The 18,472-nt window shown below is 37.2% G+C and overlaps 1 protein-coding gene across 1 annotated transcript in view; it reads left to right on the forward strand.

Moving 5' to 3' along the window:
- The window catches only part of LOC149831368 (coatomer subunit delta-like), a 37,569-nt gene extending 19,097 nt beyond the window's left edge, over positions 1-18,472 (forward strand). The window contains exons 4-12 of the mRNA XM_090013844.1: positions 12,126-12,349; positions 12,977-13,219; positions 13,346-13,517; positions 13,815-14,116; positions 15,799-15,997; positions 16,072-16,225; positions 17,068-17,130; positions 17,209-17,305; positions 18,167-18,472. Coding sequence (XP_089869970.1) covers positions 12,126-12,349; positions 12,977-13,219; positions 13,346-13,517; positions 13,815-14,116; positions 15,799-15,997; positions 16,072-16,225; positions 17,068-17,130; positions 17,209-17,305; positions 18,167-18,256 — 1,544 coding nt within the window. The 3' untranslated portion in view covers positions 18,257-18,472. The remainder of the gene's footprint in view (positions 1-12,125; positions 12,350-12,976; positions 13,220-13,345; positions 13,518-13,814; positions 14,117-15,798; positions 15,998-16,071; positions 16,226-17,067; positions 17,131-17,208; positions 17,306-18,166) is intronic.

The following is an 18,472-nucleotide window of genomic DNA, read 5'->3' on the forward strand; positions in this document are numbered from 1 at the left end:
AAAGAAAATCATTCTGGGTCTTCCACATGAATCCTTCTCATCCAATCATTTCTATTCAATGTCACCTCCTCGGTGAGGTTCAAAGCATTCATATCCTTTTCTATCATCTCCATCCATGTCTTCCTAGGCCTACTCCGACCTCTTTTAACTAATATATTTTTCCATTTCTCCATCCTTCTAACTGGAGCATCATTAGGCCTTCGCCGAATATGTCCAAACCACCGTAAATGATTCTCTCTTATCTTATTTTCAATGGGTGCAACGCCTACCTTCTTACATATCTCCTCGTTCTGAATCTTATCTTTTATTGTATTTCTACGCATCCATCTAAGCATACGCATCTCAACTACACTAATTTTTTGAATATGATGTCTCTTGGCAGCCCAACATTCCGTACCATATAGTAAAGCGGGCCTAATAGTTGTCCTATAAAACTTTCTCTTCAACCGCAATGACATTCTACGATCGCACAACACTCCAGTTGCACTTTTCCATTTCATCCACCCAACCTTTATCCTATGATTTACATCTCCATCAATTTCTCCATACTTTTGAATGATAGATCCCAAATATTTGAAACAATCATCCACCGATATTTCTTGCTCACCAAGCTTCACTACACTCCCATCACTACTTCGTTGCTTACTAAACCGACATTCCATATATTTTGTCTTACTCTTACTCAACTTAAAACCTCTTGCTTCCAATGTCTGTCTCCATAATTCTAACTTAGCATTAACCCTAGCTCTAGACTCATCAATCAAAAAAATATCATCAACAAACAACATACACCACGACACATTTTCTTGAAATGATCTCGTAAGCTCATCCATCACTATAGCAAATAGGAAAGGGCTTAAAGCAAATCCTTGATGTAACCCAACCGTTATAGGAAAATTGGTTGTCACCCCTCCACAAGTGCGGACATTGGTTAATAGTCCTTCATACATATCTTTAATTATACTAATATACTTGAGAGAAACACATTTCCTTATCATTGTCCACCAGAGAACGTCCCTAGGTACTCTATCGTATGCCTTCTCCAAATCAATAAAAACCATATGCAAATCTTTGTTCCTTTCTCTATTTCTCTCAATAAGTTGTCTAAGAAGATGTATAGCTTTCATAGTTGATCTTCCAGGCATAAAACCAAATTGATTCTCCCATATCATGACAACCTTCCTCAACCTAGACTCAATCACCCTCTCCCAAAGTTTCATAGTATGACTTATGAGTTTTATACCACGATAGTTTGTTCAATCTTGTATATCACCCTTATTCTTATATAGAGGCACCAAAGTACTCTTCCTCCACTAATTAGGCATCTTATTTGTCCGTCAAATCTTGTTAAAAAGATTTGTCAACCATTCTAAACCTTTCTCTTCTAAGCATTTTCAAGCCTCGATAGGTATACCATCTGGGCCAACTGCCCTTCTTGATTTCATTTTCTTCAAAGCCTCTGCAATTTCTTTCTTTTGAATCTTGTGCATGAAGTCACGATTCATTTCATGAAAAAGAATAGAGAAGTCTCCAAGATCCTGAGCATGACTTCCATTAAATAGCTTATCAAAATAATCTTTCCATCTCTCCTTAATCTCCTCATCTTTGACTAAAACCCTTTGTGTTTCATCTTTGATACATCTAGCCATACCCATATCTCTCGATTTCTTATCTCTCATCTTTGCAAGCCTATAAATATCCTTCTCGCCCTCTTTGGTATCAACTTGTCATAAACCTCCTTATATATCTTATCCCTTACGTTTCAAACTACTTTTTTGGCTTCCTTTTTTGCTATCATATACTTCTCCAAATTTTCATTATCACGACTCTTAGATTTCTATAACACTCTCTTTTAACCTTAATAGCTAATTTGACATCCTCATTCCACCATGATGTATTCTTACCTAGCGGTGCACCGCCTTTAGACTCACCCAATACCTCCTTAGCCACCTTTCTCATGCCACCCGCTATCTTATTCCACATTGATTCTGAATCCTCCTCGAGACATCAATCAACTTCCTTAACTACCTGCTCTACAAACATTTCTTGTTTAGCTCCTTTCAGTGCCCACCACTTAATTCTAGGATCTATCCTATGTCTATCCCTTTTGCGGCATTGTCTAATTCTAAGATCTAAAATTAAGACTCTATGTTGTGTAGCTACACTTTCTCCCAGTATAACCTTACAATCGATGCAACAACTCCTATCTCTCTTTCTAAGTAGAAAAAAAATCTATCTGACTCGTATTAACCCCACTTTTAAATGTTACTAGGTGAGACTCCCTCTTCCTAAACCAAGTGTTTGCTAAGATCATATCATAGGACAAACCAAAATCTAAAATTCTTTCTCCACTTTCGTTTCTTTCTCCTATACCATAGCCTTCATAGATACTCTCAAATCCATCCCTACTAATGCCTACATGTCCATTAAGGTCACCGCCGATGAAAAGCTTTTCTCCATAAGATATCCCTTGTACTACTCCATCTAAATCTTCCCAAAATTGACGCTTAATGGAATCATCTAAACCTACTTGAGGTGCATAAACACTAATAATATTAATAATATATGTACCTAATACTAATTTAATAAGTAAAATCTTATCACCTTTCTTACGGGCCTCAACTACATTATCTATAAACTCACGACTCATAACAATCCCTACTCCATTCCTATTCCTATTTATATACCAAATCTTATATCCCCAAGGTTCTATCACTTTTGCTTTCTCATCTACCCATTTGGTCTCTTGTAGACATAAAATATCAATCTTTCTCCTACACATAATATCTACCAACTCTACCAACTTACCAGTTAAAGACCCTAAAACATGTTTTTTTTATAATTTTGTAAAAAAGAAAGATATTAAAAATTGGCATAGGAGATTAGGTCATCCAAGTATGTCAAAAATGTATTCATTTTTTTTCTTAAAAATTGCAATGAAAGAGATTTGATTTGTGGAGATTGTATTCTTGGAAAAATAAAATCTCTACCTTTTGGACCTAGTCCTTTTGGTATCTAAAGAACCATTTGAGTTAATACATTTGGATGTATAAGGACCAACAACGATTATGTCTAATAGAGGAATTTCTTAATATGTTATATTTATGGATGATTATAGTAGGCACACATGGATTCATTTTCTTAGACTCATTCAAAAAATTTGATTGTTTTCAAAAATTTCATAGTTATGTCAAAAATTAATTTAAAACATCCATTAAAATATTTAGATCCGATTCTAGAGGAGAATTTTTATCAAATGATTTTAAAAATTACGTTGATCATAAGAGGATTATTCGTCAAAGATCTTGTCCCTACACCCCACAACAAAATGGGTTTTCCGAAAGAAAGCATCGACATATTATTGAAACCACTAGGACTCTTTTAATATCCAAAAATGTTCTTAAAAAGTTTTGGGTCTAAGCCGCTTTTATGGCGGTATATTTGATTAATAGAATGCCTTCTACAATTCTTGGAAATGTTTCTCCTATTGAAAAATTATTTAAAATTTCTCCCGATTGTAAAATATTGAGAATCTTTGGTTGTAAATGTTTTGTCCTTTGTAAAAAAAATAATAAGCTTTCTGCCAAATCCATTCCTTGTATTTTCCTAGGCTATGCCGAAAACCAAAAAGGATTTAGGTGTTATGATATTGAAAAGGACAAGCTTTATGTTTCAAGAAATATAACTTTTCTTGAAAAAAATGGTTTTGGAAAAATTAAGTCTAAAAAACCACGTGACTACTCCTTTTTGCTTGATTTAGTGCATGATAATGTTGTTGAGCATGATAATGATATCGTTAATGATTATGTGAATGAAAGTAATGATATGCATGAGAGTGACAAATGATGACACTCATGAAAGTGATATTCCTATTGTTGAACCTCGCAATGAAATACAAATTTATTTTTATCGTACTCAAGATCATCCACCATGTGCATTAGAAAGGTGTTCCCAAAGTCAAGCCATAGATCAATCTAGTGTTAGAAGATTTATGAGAATATCCCAAGCACCTTGTAGGTTCTTACCCTATGAGTCATTTGAACCCAACTATAAAGCTTGTCATTCACTCCTATGTCGAACCATCCTTTTATAGTGATGCCAAAAATCATCATGAATGGATTGAAACTATGAATAATGAATAATGAATTAGAAGCTCTAGAAAAGGCTAAAACTTGGGCAATTCAATCCTTACCTATAGGAAAGAAAATCACAGGGTGTAGATGGTGTAATGAAATATGCAGAAATAAAGGCAATGTCCTATAATGGACATTCACAAACAAGATGCAAAGAACAAGTCCACAATGGACAAATACAAAAGCCAACAAGGGCTTGCTAGAAAGAAGAATCTTATAAAGCAAAAGGGTTTGAAAAAGCCATACATTACAAAGGGGTCTACCCCTTTATTTATAGGCAAGAGAGTGAGAGAGAGAGTGGGAGAAAAAGGAGAGAGAGTGGGCATTGGGAGGCCCAACAAGGAGTCGTTGGCCCCCCAATGCAATATGCATTTAATGCATATTCAAATAAAAAAAATAAAAATAAGAAAAGGAAAAAGGAAAAAGAGAAAACAACAAAAAGAAAATGACTAAAATGCCCCTATTGGGCAGAATTACAGAAATACCCTTTATCAGGTATGATGGGATTGAGTATATATATATATATATATATATATATATATATATATATATATATATATATATATATATATATACACACACACACACACACGCATGAGTACATATATTTTAACACCCTCCCTCAAGCTTTACAGGGACATGACCGAAAGCTTGTTAAGAAGAAACATAAAACGAGGAGCAACAAGAGCTTTGGTGAAGAAGTCCCCCAACTGGTACTCAAATGTAATGTACGACAAAGCTATGGTCCCTCTTAGATATTCATCACGAACATAGTGGCAGTCCATCTCAATATGTTTAGTATGCTCATAGAAGGTGTATTGCTTGCGATATAAATTGCACTTCTATTGTCACAACCAGTGTTGTGAAAAGTGTTGAGGCGTAGCGAGGCGCTCCACCAAAATCTGAGGCGAGGCGTAAGCCTCAATTTTTTTAAAAAAAAATCATAAATTTTACATATATAAGAGTCTATTCTTATTATTTTGACTATGTTGAACACATCCATGGAATCACGACCTTCGCCGTATGAGCTTCAACTAAGGGGTTTGGAACCAACAAAGGATAGCAAACATTTTCCCTCATGTATATATTTCCCTCTACCATTTGTACCATATGTACCATTTGAGTATCAATTGGCAGATTTATTCACTAATGCGTTGCCTTTTCCCAGATTCCACTTTCTCCTAGGTAAACTCTAGGTTGTCACTCCGTGAGTTTGAGGAGGGGTGTTAGAATATGATACGGGTGTTCCTTTGTATATATATATATATATAGAGAGAGAGAGGGAGGTAGATTTTTGTTGTAATTTGGTGTACCCTCTAGGGGTATTTTGGTCTTTTGACCTTTCTAATATGAACAGCCCATTAGGAGCCAAACTGTTTTTCTTATTTTTATTTTTATTATTGTTGTCCTTTGATATATTGTCAAGGGCATTATTGTCCTTGACAATATAACCGTTGGGGAGCTCCCAACGGCTATATTGGGAGCTCCTCACTCCCCACTTTGTGTATAAATATGGGACTTTAAGTCCCTTGTCTATGGGTATTTTGGTCTTTTGACCTTTGTAATATGAACAGCCCATTAAGAGCTAAACTGTTTTTCTTATTTTTATTTTTATTTATTTTATTATTGTTGTCCTTTGTTATATTGTCAAGGGCATTATTGTCCTTGACAATATAACAGTTGGGAGCTCCCAACGGCTATATTGGGAGCTCTTCACTCCCCACTTTTGTGTATAAATATGGGACTTTAAGTCCCTTGTATCCTATGCATTTTGTGTGCATTTAGTCTTAATAAAGATCATTTTTTTTATCTTTTATGTGTTGGCCCTTTGTAGCTTTGTGTATTTTGCCTATAAGTGGCTTTTATGATTGTTCACCTTGTAGCCCTTTGGTGGCATTGTATTTGTTCATGAAAAAGTGTGAAAGTGTGTTTAGGGTCTGGATATCATATTAGACCCGAGCCATATCATACTTGAGTCCTTTTAATGTATAATTTTTATTTCATTCCAGGTCTGGATATTATACCAGACCCGGACCCATACTGTACACACAAACATATTAATATATTGTTCAGGTCACGATTTCAATGATGGAAATCGTGACAGCCACAACCCCTTCTTCTATTCTCTTTCTCTTTCCCTCAATACAGGTTCCAGAGGATTCTAACATGGTATCAGAGTCGAGATCCATCTAGGGGTTGAAGAGGCTTCCAAAGGGTGTGACCGACCAGAGGTTTGAGGATTTCTTCGTCTCTTGTCTTCTTCTCTTCTTCAGTTTTTTTTTTCTTCCTCTCGTTTCTTCATTTCTTCTCTATCTCCTTCTGGTGGATTCACGTCTCACGTGAATCCCTAAATTCACATGTGAGGAGTTCACGTGAATCCTTGTTCACGTCAATCCCGTGCGTCATATAAAAAAAAAGGTAAAATCTATTTCACGTGAATCGTTGTGTATTCCCCACGACCCACCCTCTCTGCGTCTTCCCCAGACCCACCCTCTCCTTCGTCTGCTTTTTCAGATATGATGCACCAGATCTGTACTCACTGCGTATTCCCCTTTTGCTACCCATATTTGCTGTGTGACAGTAAATATTCAATTTGATTCTTATTCTTTCTAGCAATTCCATCTTCAATCTGTTTCTTCTTGCTGTCACAATTGATATCCACATACCAGTTGTCTGCCCACATCATATTCATCTGTGTTTTGTCTGAAAACACAATCAGTTAAAAATTTTCTGTCCAACATTTTTTTTCCTTATTGCATCAATCAAAAAAAAAAGGGGAGGAAGGGAAAATCCAGACCTAATTCCCCTTTGAATCTGACAGTCTCTGATTGTTAGCCTCTCGAAGGTTGCACAACCACAAAAAAAAAGAGCGACCAGCACACTTCTCGAGCAGTAGACTGAGCACTTCGTGAACACCCTTGTTAATTTTCCTTTCTCCATGGATTCTCATTCTTCTCAATCAAGTCTTTCTTCGAGTTTTCTCAATCAGCTTGTTTCCAAAAAGTTAACCACCTCAAATTTCTTGATTTGGAAGAGACAAATCATTCCTTTTATAAGGAGCCAAGGTCTCTTAGGTCACCTGGATGGAACCACTCCAGTCTCGCTAGAATTTGTTACGAGAGAAGAGAAAGATGATACAGGGGCAAGTTCAATTGTGTATGTCAAAAATGCAGAATATCTCAACTGGAAAAGGAAAGATCAATTAGTAGTTGCATACATCACTTCTACCTTATCTCAAGAGGTTCTTGTTGCAATCCCCGACAATTGTACAACCCTGCAACTTTGGGAGAGATTGGTTCAGACGTATTCATAAGTTTCACAAGCGAGAATGGTTTTTCTCAAGAGGAAATTTCAGCTGCTGAGAAAAGATTCCATGACCATCATAGAATATCTAAACAAAATGAAGATTATCACAGACCAACTTGCAGTTATAGCATGTGCGGTGAGTGACAGTGATATGGTGCAACAAACTCTAAGTGGATTGGGATCCGACTATAATATGATTGTCACTTCACTACTGTGTCTGCATGTCCTTCCTACTTTTGATGAGTTGCGAGCTAAATTAATTCAGTATGAAATGACTCTGAAGGGATTTTCTGAAGAAATTCATGCTCATACAAATTTCCAAGAAGTTTTTGCCATAGGAGTGACTTATGGTCTAGGACGGGGGCGAGGGGGACAAGGGCGAAATGGACACGGAGGACGTGGATTGCTTTCTACTCCAAATATGTTGACTCATGCTCAGGGGCAAAGATCTATCCCCACTTGCTTCCTTAATAACAAAATGGGGCATATCAAGGTGAATTGTTGGCACAATCCTGAAAATAAAGGAAAGAATCCACAGACATAACAAAAAAGACAGTCCACCAATATCAGATACAGTGGAGAGATTAGAGATCTGTTGATATCCGCCTTGTCAGAATTGAAATTAAAGCAAAATGATCAAGGCACTTGGTTCGTTGACTCAGGGGCAACAACTCACGTGACTGGTGATGCAAGTAAACTTTCTAAACTTATTCCTTATTTTGGCAAAAGTAAAATTGTCACTGGAGATGGATCCTACCATTCTGTTTCTACTCTTGAACTTTCTGATGTTCTTCATGCTCCCAATATTAAGAAAAACATTGTCTTTGTTTCTAAACTTGTTGATGATAATCATGCTTCAGTCGAATTCACTCCCTTCTCTGTGCAGGTCAAGGACCTTCGCACGCGGGAAACATTCGCTGAAGGAAAGAGACGAGACAATATGTATGTCTTTGAAAAAGCTCCATGTCATCCCGTCTGCCCCACTCATCTGGATTCAAAGTCTTCATTAGAGTCGTGTTCCTTCTCTTCAACAAATGTTTTTAGTATTTCTGAATGTAATAAGCCTTTCTTATGGCATAGTCGATTAGGACATTGTGGGGGTCATTTTATTGAGAAACTTGTTTCTAATAATCTCATTCCAAAAGAAAGTTTCCATGTGGATGAGAAAAATCAGAAGTGTTCTAGTGGTCTTTTATGCAAAATTCATGTATTGCCTTTTCACTCTATTAATAAAAGAGCTTCAAAGCCTTTTGAGGTAATATGTTCTGATGTATGGGGACCTGCCCCAGTTGTCTCTGGATCTTGGAGCAGATACTACCTAATTTTTGTTGATAGCTACTCTCGATACACCTGGATATACTTCATAAAAATAAGTCATAAGTTTTTCTTTTGTTTCAAAATTTTCTTTCTTTAGTAAAAAATCAATTCAGTGAGTCCATTCAATTCTTTCAATGTGATGGAGGTGGGGAGTTCTCATCTAGTGACTTTATTTCCTTTCTTCAAAATAATGAGATAGGTAGAAGGGTGTCCTGTCCACGCACCCCTCAACAAAATGTGATTGTTGAGCGAAAACACAGGCATATCGTTGAAAGTGCCATGAGTATGCTCCATGACAGTAATCTTTTCATCAATCTGTGGACAGAAGCTTTTCATTCTGCCGTACATGTGATAAATAGATTGCCTATGGTTGTTCTGGAAAATAAGTCTCCTTATTACTGTCTTTTTGGAGCTCATCCTAATTATCATGATTTGTGTGTCTTCGGTTGTGTTTGTTATGTGCACATTGATCGGTCCTTGAAAAACAAGTATCAGGACAAGGCTCAGAAGTGTAGATTTGTGGGATATGCAAACGACTACAAAGGATATAGGTGTTATGATCCCGCCAACAGACGTATCAGAATCTCAAGAAATGTTATCTTTGATGAACACAATTTTGATCACAAAGCTGGCACAACGGATATGTCCCCTACCATCACCGAAGTTTATTACCCTTGGTTGAATTCCGAGCTTTTTGCTAGTTCCAATGAAGTTTGTTCTCCAGGTTGTGGGCGGCAGGAAGAAGAAACATCTGAGACTATTAGCACATCGGGACCACAGAATAGGGAAGAAATATCATCTGTACCAAGCAGATACAAGGGTATTTGCTATACTAGACAGAGAACGACAGCGCCAGACCTTTTCAAATCACACCTCAGCAGTTGCACCTACTTCCTCTTATACTCTTGAGGTCACAAGATCCAATCGCATCTGACATCCTATTGATAGGTGGGTCAGCTATAACAATTTCTCCTTAGATTTTCAGCTCTTCTTAACTGTCCTTAATAAAGAAGATGAACCTATTATGTACTATCAGGCAACCACTTCTACCAAATAGGTAGAAGCCATGAATGATGAAATGCAAGCTTTACATGAATGTGGAATCTGGGAAATCGTTCCCAGACCACCTGACAAAAATGTTGTTGGACCCAAATGGGTCTACAAAATAAAGTATAAACCAGATGGAACCATTGAACGATACAAGGCAAGACTATGATGAGACCTTCATCCCAGTGGTGAGAATGAGAACGATTCAAATTATTCTTTCCTTGGCCGTTGAACATAGATGAAAGTTGAGTCAGCTTGATGTAAAGAATGCATTCTTGTATGGAGATTTGAAGGAGGAAGTCTACATGGAACAACCCCCTGGATATCAAGAGCAAAATTGTAAAACACATGTGTGCAGGCTAAAGAGAACTATCTATGCCCTAAAACAAGCCTCTCGTTCTTGGTTTGGCAGCTTCTCCCTTGAGATTCAAAAGCATGGATTTTCAAGCTCTCTACTGGATCACTCATTATTCATTTTTAGAAGTCTGAATATGATCACTCTATTATTAATTTATGTTGATGATATAGTTATAATAGGAAACTCTGAAGATCACATCAAAGAAGTGAAAGACCTATTAGGTCAAAGGTTCAAAATGAAAGATCTCGGGGCCTTGCGCTATTTTCTTGGCTTAGAAAGCGATAGTCAGGCTCATAACTTGACTCTCACTCAGCACAAGTATACGATAGATGTTCTCAACAAGGCAGGCATGAAACACTGCAAACCTTTAGCAACTCAAAGTGTGCACCAAAAATTAAGTACTCATGATGGAGACCCGTGTGAGGACCCCACCAGGTACCACAGTCTAGTAGGGATGTTGCAGTATCTCACATTTACTCGACCTGATATTGTTTATTCAGTAAATCAAGTGTCTCAATTTATGCATGCACCACGTACTGGACATATGGAGGCAGCTAAGAGGATACTCAGATATCTGAAAGGGACCATTGGAGATGGGTTGATATATTCTCCACAGTCGTCTGACAAGGATGTGCGTGAACTTGCTGTATATTGTGATGCAGACTGGGCAGGAGATCCTGATGAGCGAAGGTCTACGTCAGGATATTGTGTTTTTATTGGAAGAAATTTAGTCTCTTGGAGTAGTAGAAAACAAAAGGTTGTTGCTAGATCAAGCATTGAAGCTGAGTATAGATCTATGGCTGCCGCTACTGCCGAAGTCACATGTGTCAGGCATTTACTAACTGAAGTGGGAGAAACGATCTCTCTGTCTACCTTGCTGTGTGACAATCAAAGTGCTCTCAATATGTCATTCAATCCAGTACATCACAGTCGCGCTAAGCATATTGAGATCGACCAACATTTTGTGAGACAAAAAGTCGAAGAAAAAGAGATCGAGCTTGAGTTTGTCAATACTGAAAGACAAGTTGCAGACATTTTTACAAAGGGCTTGACAAAAGATCGCTTTTGGATGCTTAAAGGCAAGTTGTTCATGGTTCAAAACCATGATCAACTTGAGGGGGGGTGAAAAAGTGTGTTTAGGGTATGGATATCATATCAGACCCGAGTCATATCAGACTTGAGTCCTTTTAATGTATAGTTTTTATTTCATTCCGGGTTTGGATATTATACCAGACCCGGACCCATACTGTACACACTACACAAACATATTAATACATTGTTTAGGTCACGATTTCAATGATGGAAATCGTGACAGCTGCAGCCCCTTCTTCTCTTCTCTTTCCCTCAATACAGGTTCCAGAGGATTCTAACAGTTCACACCTTGTTTAATTACAGAATGGATAATTTATCGTTTAGCACAACTGTCTGTTCCGGGTTTCTTAGATCAAGGACTGGGTGAAATGACAATGAATCACACCAATTTATGTTGCGCATGAGATTTTGGGCTGCTTTTTGTGTCTCTCTTTCAGTTAACATTTTGATTGTTCTTGGTCATTTTAGTGGAGGTCAAAAGACAAACTGTCTTGGTTTTTCTATGACATTCAGGTTCTTTTATGATAGTCATTCGCACGTGTGAAAGTTTTGTACAATAGGCAATTAGTGAAAAGGCCTTACAGCCATGGGAAGTAATGACAAAAAAGTTGTACTTCATGTTCTGCAGAGAATTAATCATATGTCATGACATTGTTGTGAAAAACCTCACAGACCCCTTATCTTCACATCCTTCATATATTTGAAGTTTTTCTTTTATATTTTTTAGAATGATCATACAGAAAAAATGCATTAGTTTTCTCATTTTCTGCTCCCTTGAATTAGACATTATCCATACGTTTCATACATTTCAAGTTTTTCTCTTTACCTTTGACTGTTATAAATTGCTTATACATGGTTACTTTTGTTTTCAGCATTGGTTTCAAGGCAGTTTGTGGATATGTCCCGCATCAGGATAGAAGGGCTGCTAGCAGCATTTCCTAAGTTGGTTGGCATAGGGAAACAACACACTTATGTTGAGACAGAAAATGTTCGCTATGTCTACCAACCAATAGAATCTCTGTATCTGCTTCTTGTCACAAACAAACAGAGCAATATACTTGAAGATTTGGATACCCTGAGGCTTCTGTCCAAACTGGTACCTGATTAATTAATCTCGCGATGTATTATATATTAATTGAAAAAGTTACAGGCATGGAATCTGCTTTTGTTGAAGTGTATAATGCTTTTCTTTTCATATAATGAGCTTGAAGAGAATCCTTTTCTTATCATGTAATTAATCTCTAACAGACAATATGTGAGGGGTCAAAAATGACAGGTAACAGCATGCCAAAATCAGAAAGTGTTGTTCAAACCAAGACTATAATAATACTGAAAGTAATGGTTCAGATCATTCCAAAACTGAAGAATTACTACAAACTGCTGACATTTCTACCAAAATCTTGAAGCAACTATGTGAAATATCTCTAGCAAATGTACTGGGAAATAAAAGCTTTTAGCTGAACTCTAAGTTTCTTAAGTTACCTTTTAGTTTCTGGTGAACTTATCTTTGAGTTGGACTTGTAATTTACTGCATTTTATGGTATTTCTTTCTGTAACATTTGAAAAGAAGGGCTGAGAAGAATCACCTTTTCTTTTAGGAGTCTATTGGCATGGATGTCACTTGTGGCAAGATCACCCTCAGTGTTTTTGTACTGATCCTCTTAGTTGATTACTAACTGTATGCAATCTCTGTCTGACTAATGCATGTGTTAAAACTGCACAGGTTCCTGAATATTCTCCCTCTCTTGATGAAGAAGGCATAAGCAAGATGGCATTTGAGCTCATATTTGCTTTTGATGAGGTCATTTCTCTTGGCAATAAAGAGAGTGTAACTGTTGCTCAAGTAAAGCAATACTGTGAAATGGAGAGCCATGAAGAAAGGCTTCACAAGCTTGTGATGCAGAGCAAGATAGATGAAACCAAGGATGTCATGAAGAGAAAAGCTAGTGAGATTGACAAGAGCAAGGTTTTGATTGTTGCAGATTTTCTAAAATTTAGTGTATCCTTTTTATCTTTCAGGAAATATGGGTTGATAATTGTTCTGCTGGCTTCTGACTATTTTTCTTCCCCTTTATGTTTTCTTATTTTTCAGATGGAGAAGAATAGAGGGGAGAAAGGTGGATTTATGTCTCTGCCACTGTCTGGTTCTGGAAGAATTGAAAGTAGTTTCAACGATATGAGCATATCAGGTGGTGGTGGAGGTGGTTTTGGCAGTGGGTCTGGGTTTGGATTGAGCACTGATATTGAGTCAACTAAATCAAAAGGTTGTTCCTTGGATTATTATGCCATGACTATGAGGTTGCACAATTACATAGTATGAGGAAATTAGAATGGCATTAAAACTCTGGAATTTCCAACTCTAATTGCTATTTAGATGTCACATAACACACTCTTATATGGCTAACTAACCTAGTGAGGTTTACTAATTTCTCCAGAGCTGGGAGCATTATTTTTTATTTTGACATCACTAATTTCATTAGCCGTTTTTTATTATTTCTGAGTTATATCAACTGTGTCTGACAATTGCATGCCACTGATGCATGTGATATTTACATTGTCAGGTCGACCACCTTCTTCTGCCACTGCTCCTAAAGGCCTTGGGATGCAACTTGGGAAAACACAGAGAACTAATCAGTTCTTGGAGTCTCTAAAGGCTGAAGGTGAAGTAATTCTTGAAGATGTGAAACCCATTCCAGGACAGACAAAAGCATCTGCTCCCATACCATCTGATCCCATAACACTGACCGTAGAAGAAAAGATCAATGTGACTCTAAAGCGGGATGGTGGGGTTAGCAACTTTGATGTCCAAGGGTCTCTTTCCCTGCAAATCTTGAACAAGGAAGATGGATTCATTCAAGTCCAGGTGATGTATTCATGTGGACAAAACATTTCAGTTTTCTTTACTCTGATTTTTTATTTTGGAGAAGTTAGTTTTTTCTACATACTGGCATATTTTCTGATCGTAAGACAAATCTCCTTTGTCATTGGTCAACTGCTGACAGCTGAGGCTGTGAAAATAGACAGTCATAAGTGGCGCTATCATATTATCTGATCTTTGAATCTCCTTTGTCATTGGTCGACTGCTGACACTGAGACTGTAGAAATCAACACTCATAAGTGACATGCCACGTAATTGATCTACTTCCTTTTTCTCTAACATATTCAACTTAAGTTCGTCATCTTTTGCAATGATGCTTTTGGATTCTCAAATTTTCTAGAAAATATATACATAGACAAACACATGCATATCTCCTCTCAAAAAAAAAAAAAGACAAAACACATGCACGTCAGTGTAGTTATCAGCAATGCATTGTACATGTGACAGTTCACTTCTGATTGATGTCCAACTGCAATCTGTAGAATCGAAAGAAAAATATATTTCTTGACATAGCATGCAATCCATAGCTTGAAAGCCCAGTGACTCAACACTCAACTAGTTTGATCATGACTTGACTCAACCAGGTCAACCTAGTAGTTTGGCCAGATTTTTTCTAGTATAAATAGAAAAACTGCATACGCTAATAAAAATGTATATGATATCAAATTTTAAAAATTTTAAAATCTAAGTAATACTTGGATGATGAATGGTTAGGTTGCACTATCATAACCTAGGGATCTTAGTTTCAAATCTATCTGGAGTTGTCCCCCAGTTTGTGTATCCAAAGAAAAAAAGTATATCAAGCATCCTCAATCATCCATTAACTATTATGCATAAACAATCCAATCCAATAATCAACTATCATTAAATATGAACTTTATCATGATCTTTAAGAATTTTCATTACGAGAATAATATCATGAATTTACAACAATAAACAATAAATTTTTTGAACTTTAATGAATGTTAGCATGAGAATGAATACATTCGACAAAAATTAATAAAAGTTCAGTCTGTACATTAATCTTCTTTCACCCATCGTTTGTGATTTAAACTAAAATAGAGAAAATTATAGAGGTAGATTTTGTGGAGCAGGTGAACCAACCAGATGACCTGGTAGGGAGGTGATCTGAGTTTGGACTGGTCAGCTCAACCCACTAGACTTGTAAATATGATGATGCAGTATCCAGTGCAACATGTGTATGTGCACATGCACATGCACATGCACATGCACATGCACATGCACATGCACATGCACATGCACATGAACATGGGCACACACCTGTATGGTTATTATAGTCAGTAAATACTTTGTTCATTGGACATAGCTCACTTCCAGTTCATTTGGGCACCTACCAACTCTATGAATCAGAAAATCATTTTTCTAAATAGGCACTTTGACATAGCGTACAACATCCATTGAATAACCTGGTGTTGAAATATAAAACCCAATAAAGAGTTCTCTGCTGGTAAACCCAATGTGTTTTGACTGGGAGGCATTGGTTGGAAACATATTTGGTGGTGGTACTATTATTTCCTGTTGGTATATCTTATTTTCCCTTTTTTTTTTTTTGTGTGTGTGTGTGTGTGTGTGTGTGAGAGAGAGAGAGAGAGAGAGAGAGAGAGAGAGAGAGTATGCCTCACACCTAATATTATGTTCCTTTTCAGATTGAAAGTGGATCAAATGCAGCATTGCAGTTCAAGACTCACCCTAACATCAACAAGGAATTATTTTCTAATGAAAATATATTAGGGTTGAAGGACCCTAACAGACCTTTTCCAACTGGCCAAACTGGTGATGCAGCAGGGGTAGGGCTTTTGAAGTGGAGAATGCAAAGCATTGATGAGTCTGTTGTACCACTTAGCAGTAGGTTTCCTAGCTTGTCAAGTTCTGGTGTTTATCTTGCAAAGCCTAAACTGAATGTGGTTATCTTTTTTCAGTCAATTGTTGGCCTTCTGTTTCTGGTGGGGAAACATATGTCAGTATTGAGTATGAAGCTTCATCTATGTTTGATTTGCGGAATGTTGTCATTTCAATTCCTCTTCCTACATTAAGGGATCATCCAACTGTACGGCAGATTGATGGAGAATGGAGGTCAGTCTTGTAGCATTAATAACTTGTATGCCACGTTGCTCGTAGATCCTTGGTTGTTGAGTGTTCCATCATGTTTACCTGTGCTGGCAGTATGACATAGCTTGAATTCTTTTTTTGTCTTTCATTTCTTTGTATGTGGCTCCATGTGTGCAAGATTGGATAAGGTAGTAGGAATGAAAACTTGTCTCAAATGTTCAAAGTTCAAAATTGGGTAAATTTTGTCATATTGAAACATTCTAAATTTACTGACTTTGAAGTCTAAACCTCTTTTGAGGACACATCAATATGACATGACACCGATGAACACCAAGCACACTACTATACTTCATAGCAAAGTCAAATCGATGTCAGATATTGTCAACTCTGTTAATTTTTTCTATGTTTTTATGATCTTGATCTTTTTTTTATTTCTCTTTTTAAATTGTGTTGTTTTTTCTCATCTTCAATTAGTATTTATTATTTAATAGCCATAATGACTTAGAATTGTTCAAGAATTTGTGCTTTAAGATGGAATTGTTAATATGCGCATGCATAAAATCTTACACATACATATGTGTGTCTGTGTTTGCCATAGTTTGTTTACTAAAAAACATGCTTTGGATCTACCATGTTCCCATCTCCTATTTCTACAAAGTTCCTTTCCCACACCGTGTTAGTTCTGTTCAAGTCGGCATAGTGTAGAACATTTCAAAGCTTGGGTTGACCATGAGTTGTCATTGTACTGCACTATAAATTTGTTTGGGATGCTTTTCATTTGGAAACTGACGGAGTTATTGTATTCTGCAAGCTCCCTTGTAGATTGAAGTGGTATTTATCTTCAATAATGAATGCTTTGGATGCAGGTATGACAGTAGGAGCTCTATTTTGGAGTGGTCTATCCTTTTGATTGATAGCTCAAACAGGAGGTAATCGATGTCAAGAAAAACTGTTAGAATAACTACCATTTCTTTTCAAATCATATAACTATTATTTGCACTTTGTAGTGGATCTATGGAATTTGTTGTTCCTCCAGCAGATACTTCTGCATTCTTCCCCATACATGTAAGATTCACTGCAGCCAAAACATTCAGCGATGTTAAGGTTGGTCCAATTAAACTTCACGTTTCTTTATCTATGTCACATGGGTGTGGGTGCGGGGGTGCGGCACTTTCAAAAAACTTGGGTGTGGGGGTGCGGTAAAAATATAAAAGTTGGACATAAATGACCCTGGGTGCATTGATTGCACCCAGGGTCAGGTTGACTGCATCAGGTGCGGGGGTGCGGCACTTTCAAAAAACTTGGGTGTGGGGGTGCGGTAAAAATATAAAAGTTGGACATAAATGACCCTGGGTGCATTGATTGCACCCAGGGTCAGGTTGACCGCATCAGGTGCGGGTGCGACGTGGGTGCGGCACTTAGTTGAAGAGTCCCTGTGACATAGTTCTTTATGCATATTTCCTGTTTTCGGCCACAGGTTTTCTGGATCTGTGCTTGGTATAAAGGAACCAAAGAATCAAAGTTTAGTGTTGAACAAGTTGGTGTAACTGTTGAGTTCTATGGCGTGTTGAGTGAATTTGTAGATCTATTGAAATGCTGTGTCCATTTGGTTGCAATTGTCAAGTTTATGGGGCTTGATTCAAGTTATTCTTAAAGTTTTGGAACCATTCTAACATTTTAAAGCCCCTTCTACCAACACAAGGCTGAGTTATTGACGAGCGTGATTCCCCTCCTGTTTGTACATTTCACTAGTGCAACATGGCCCAGATATGCACAACCCAACTTTGTCCTGACCTTGAAAAGTATTAGATATGGAGCGCCCACATGCCATTGAGTTTATAGTTGGTTCAAGGGTCTCACTTGACCTGATTTGTTTTGAGCCTAAACTGTGGATGTGAGTTTAGACTTTCTGCACTAGTGCATTATGTCCAAGTGGTTAAATGTTTAACCTTTTCAACCTTGCAGGTTGTTAATATTTTGCCTCTGAAGGGAGGCCCTCCTCCAAAGTATGCCCATCGAACGCAGCTTATTACAGAAAACTACCAAGTGGTTTGATTTGGATGTTATCTTTGGTCACCACATACATGAACCAGATTTTACCTTTTAGTTCAGATTGCTTTTTTGGTGTAGGTTGTTTTGAGATGCCTTCTTTTTTACCTAATGGGTTAATTGTCCCTTTCATTGGTGTTCAGTATTGTCAAAGTGGAATATGCTTCCTTCGGATCTGAAACTTTGATTTAAATGTATATTGCATTCTTGATTTGCTCTCTC

Source organism: Nuphar pumila, chromosome 7, assembly GCF_984573655.1.
Source record: "Nuphar pumila chromosome 7, dmNupPumi1.hap1.1, whole genome shotgun sequence".
NCBI classification, from domain to species: Eukaryota; Viridiplantae; Streptophyta; class Magnoliopsida; order Nymphaeales; family Nymphaeaceae; genus Nuphar; species Nuphar pumila.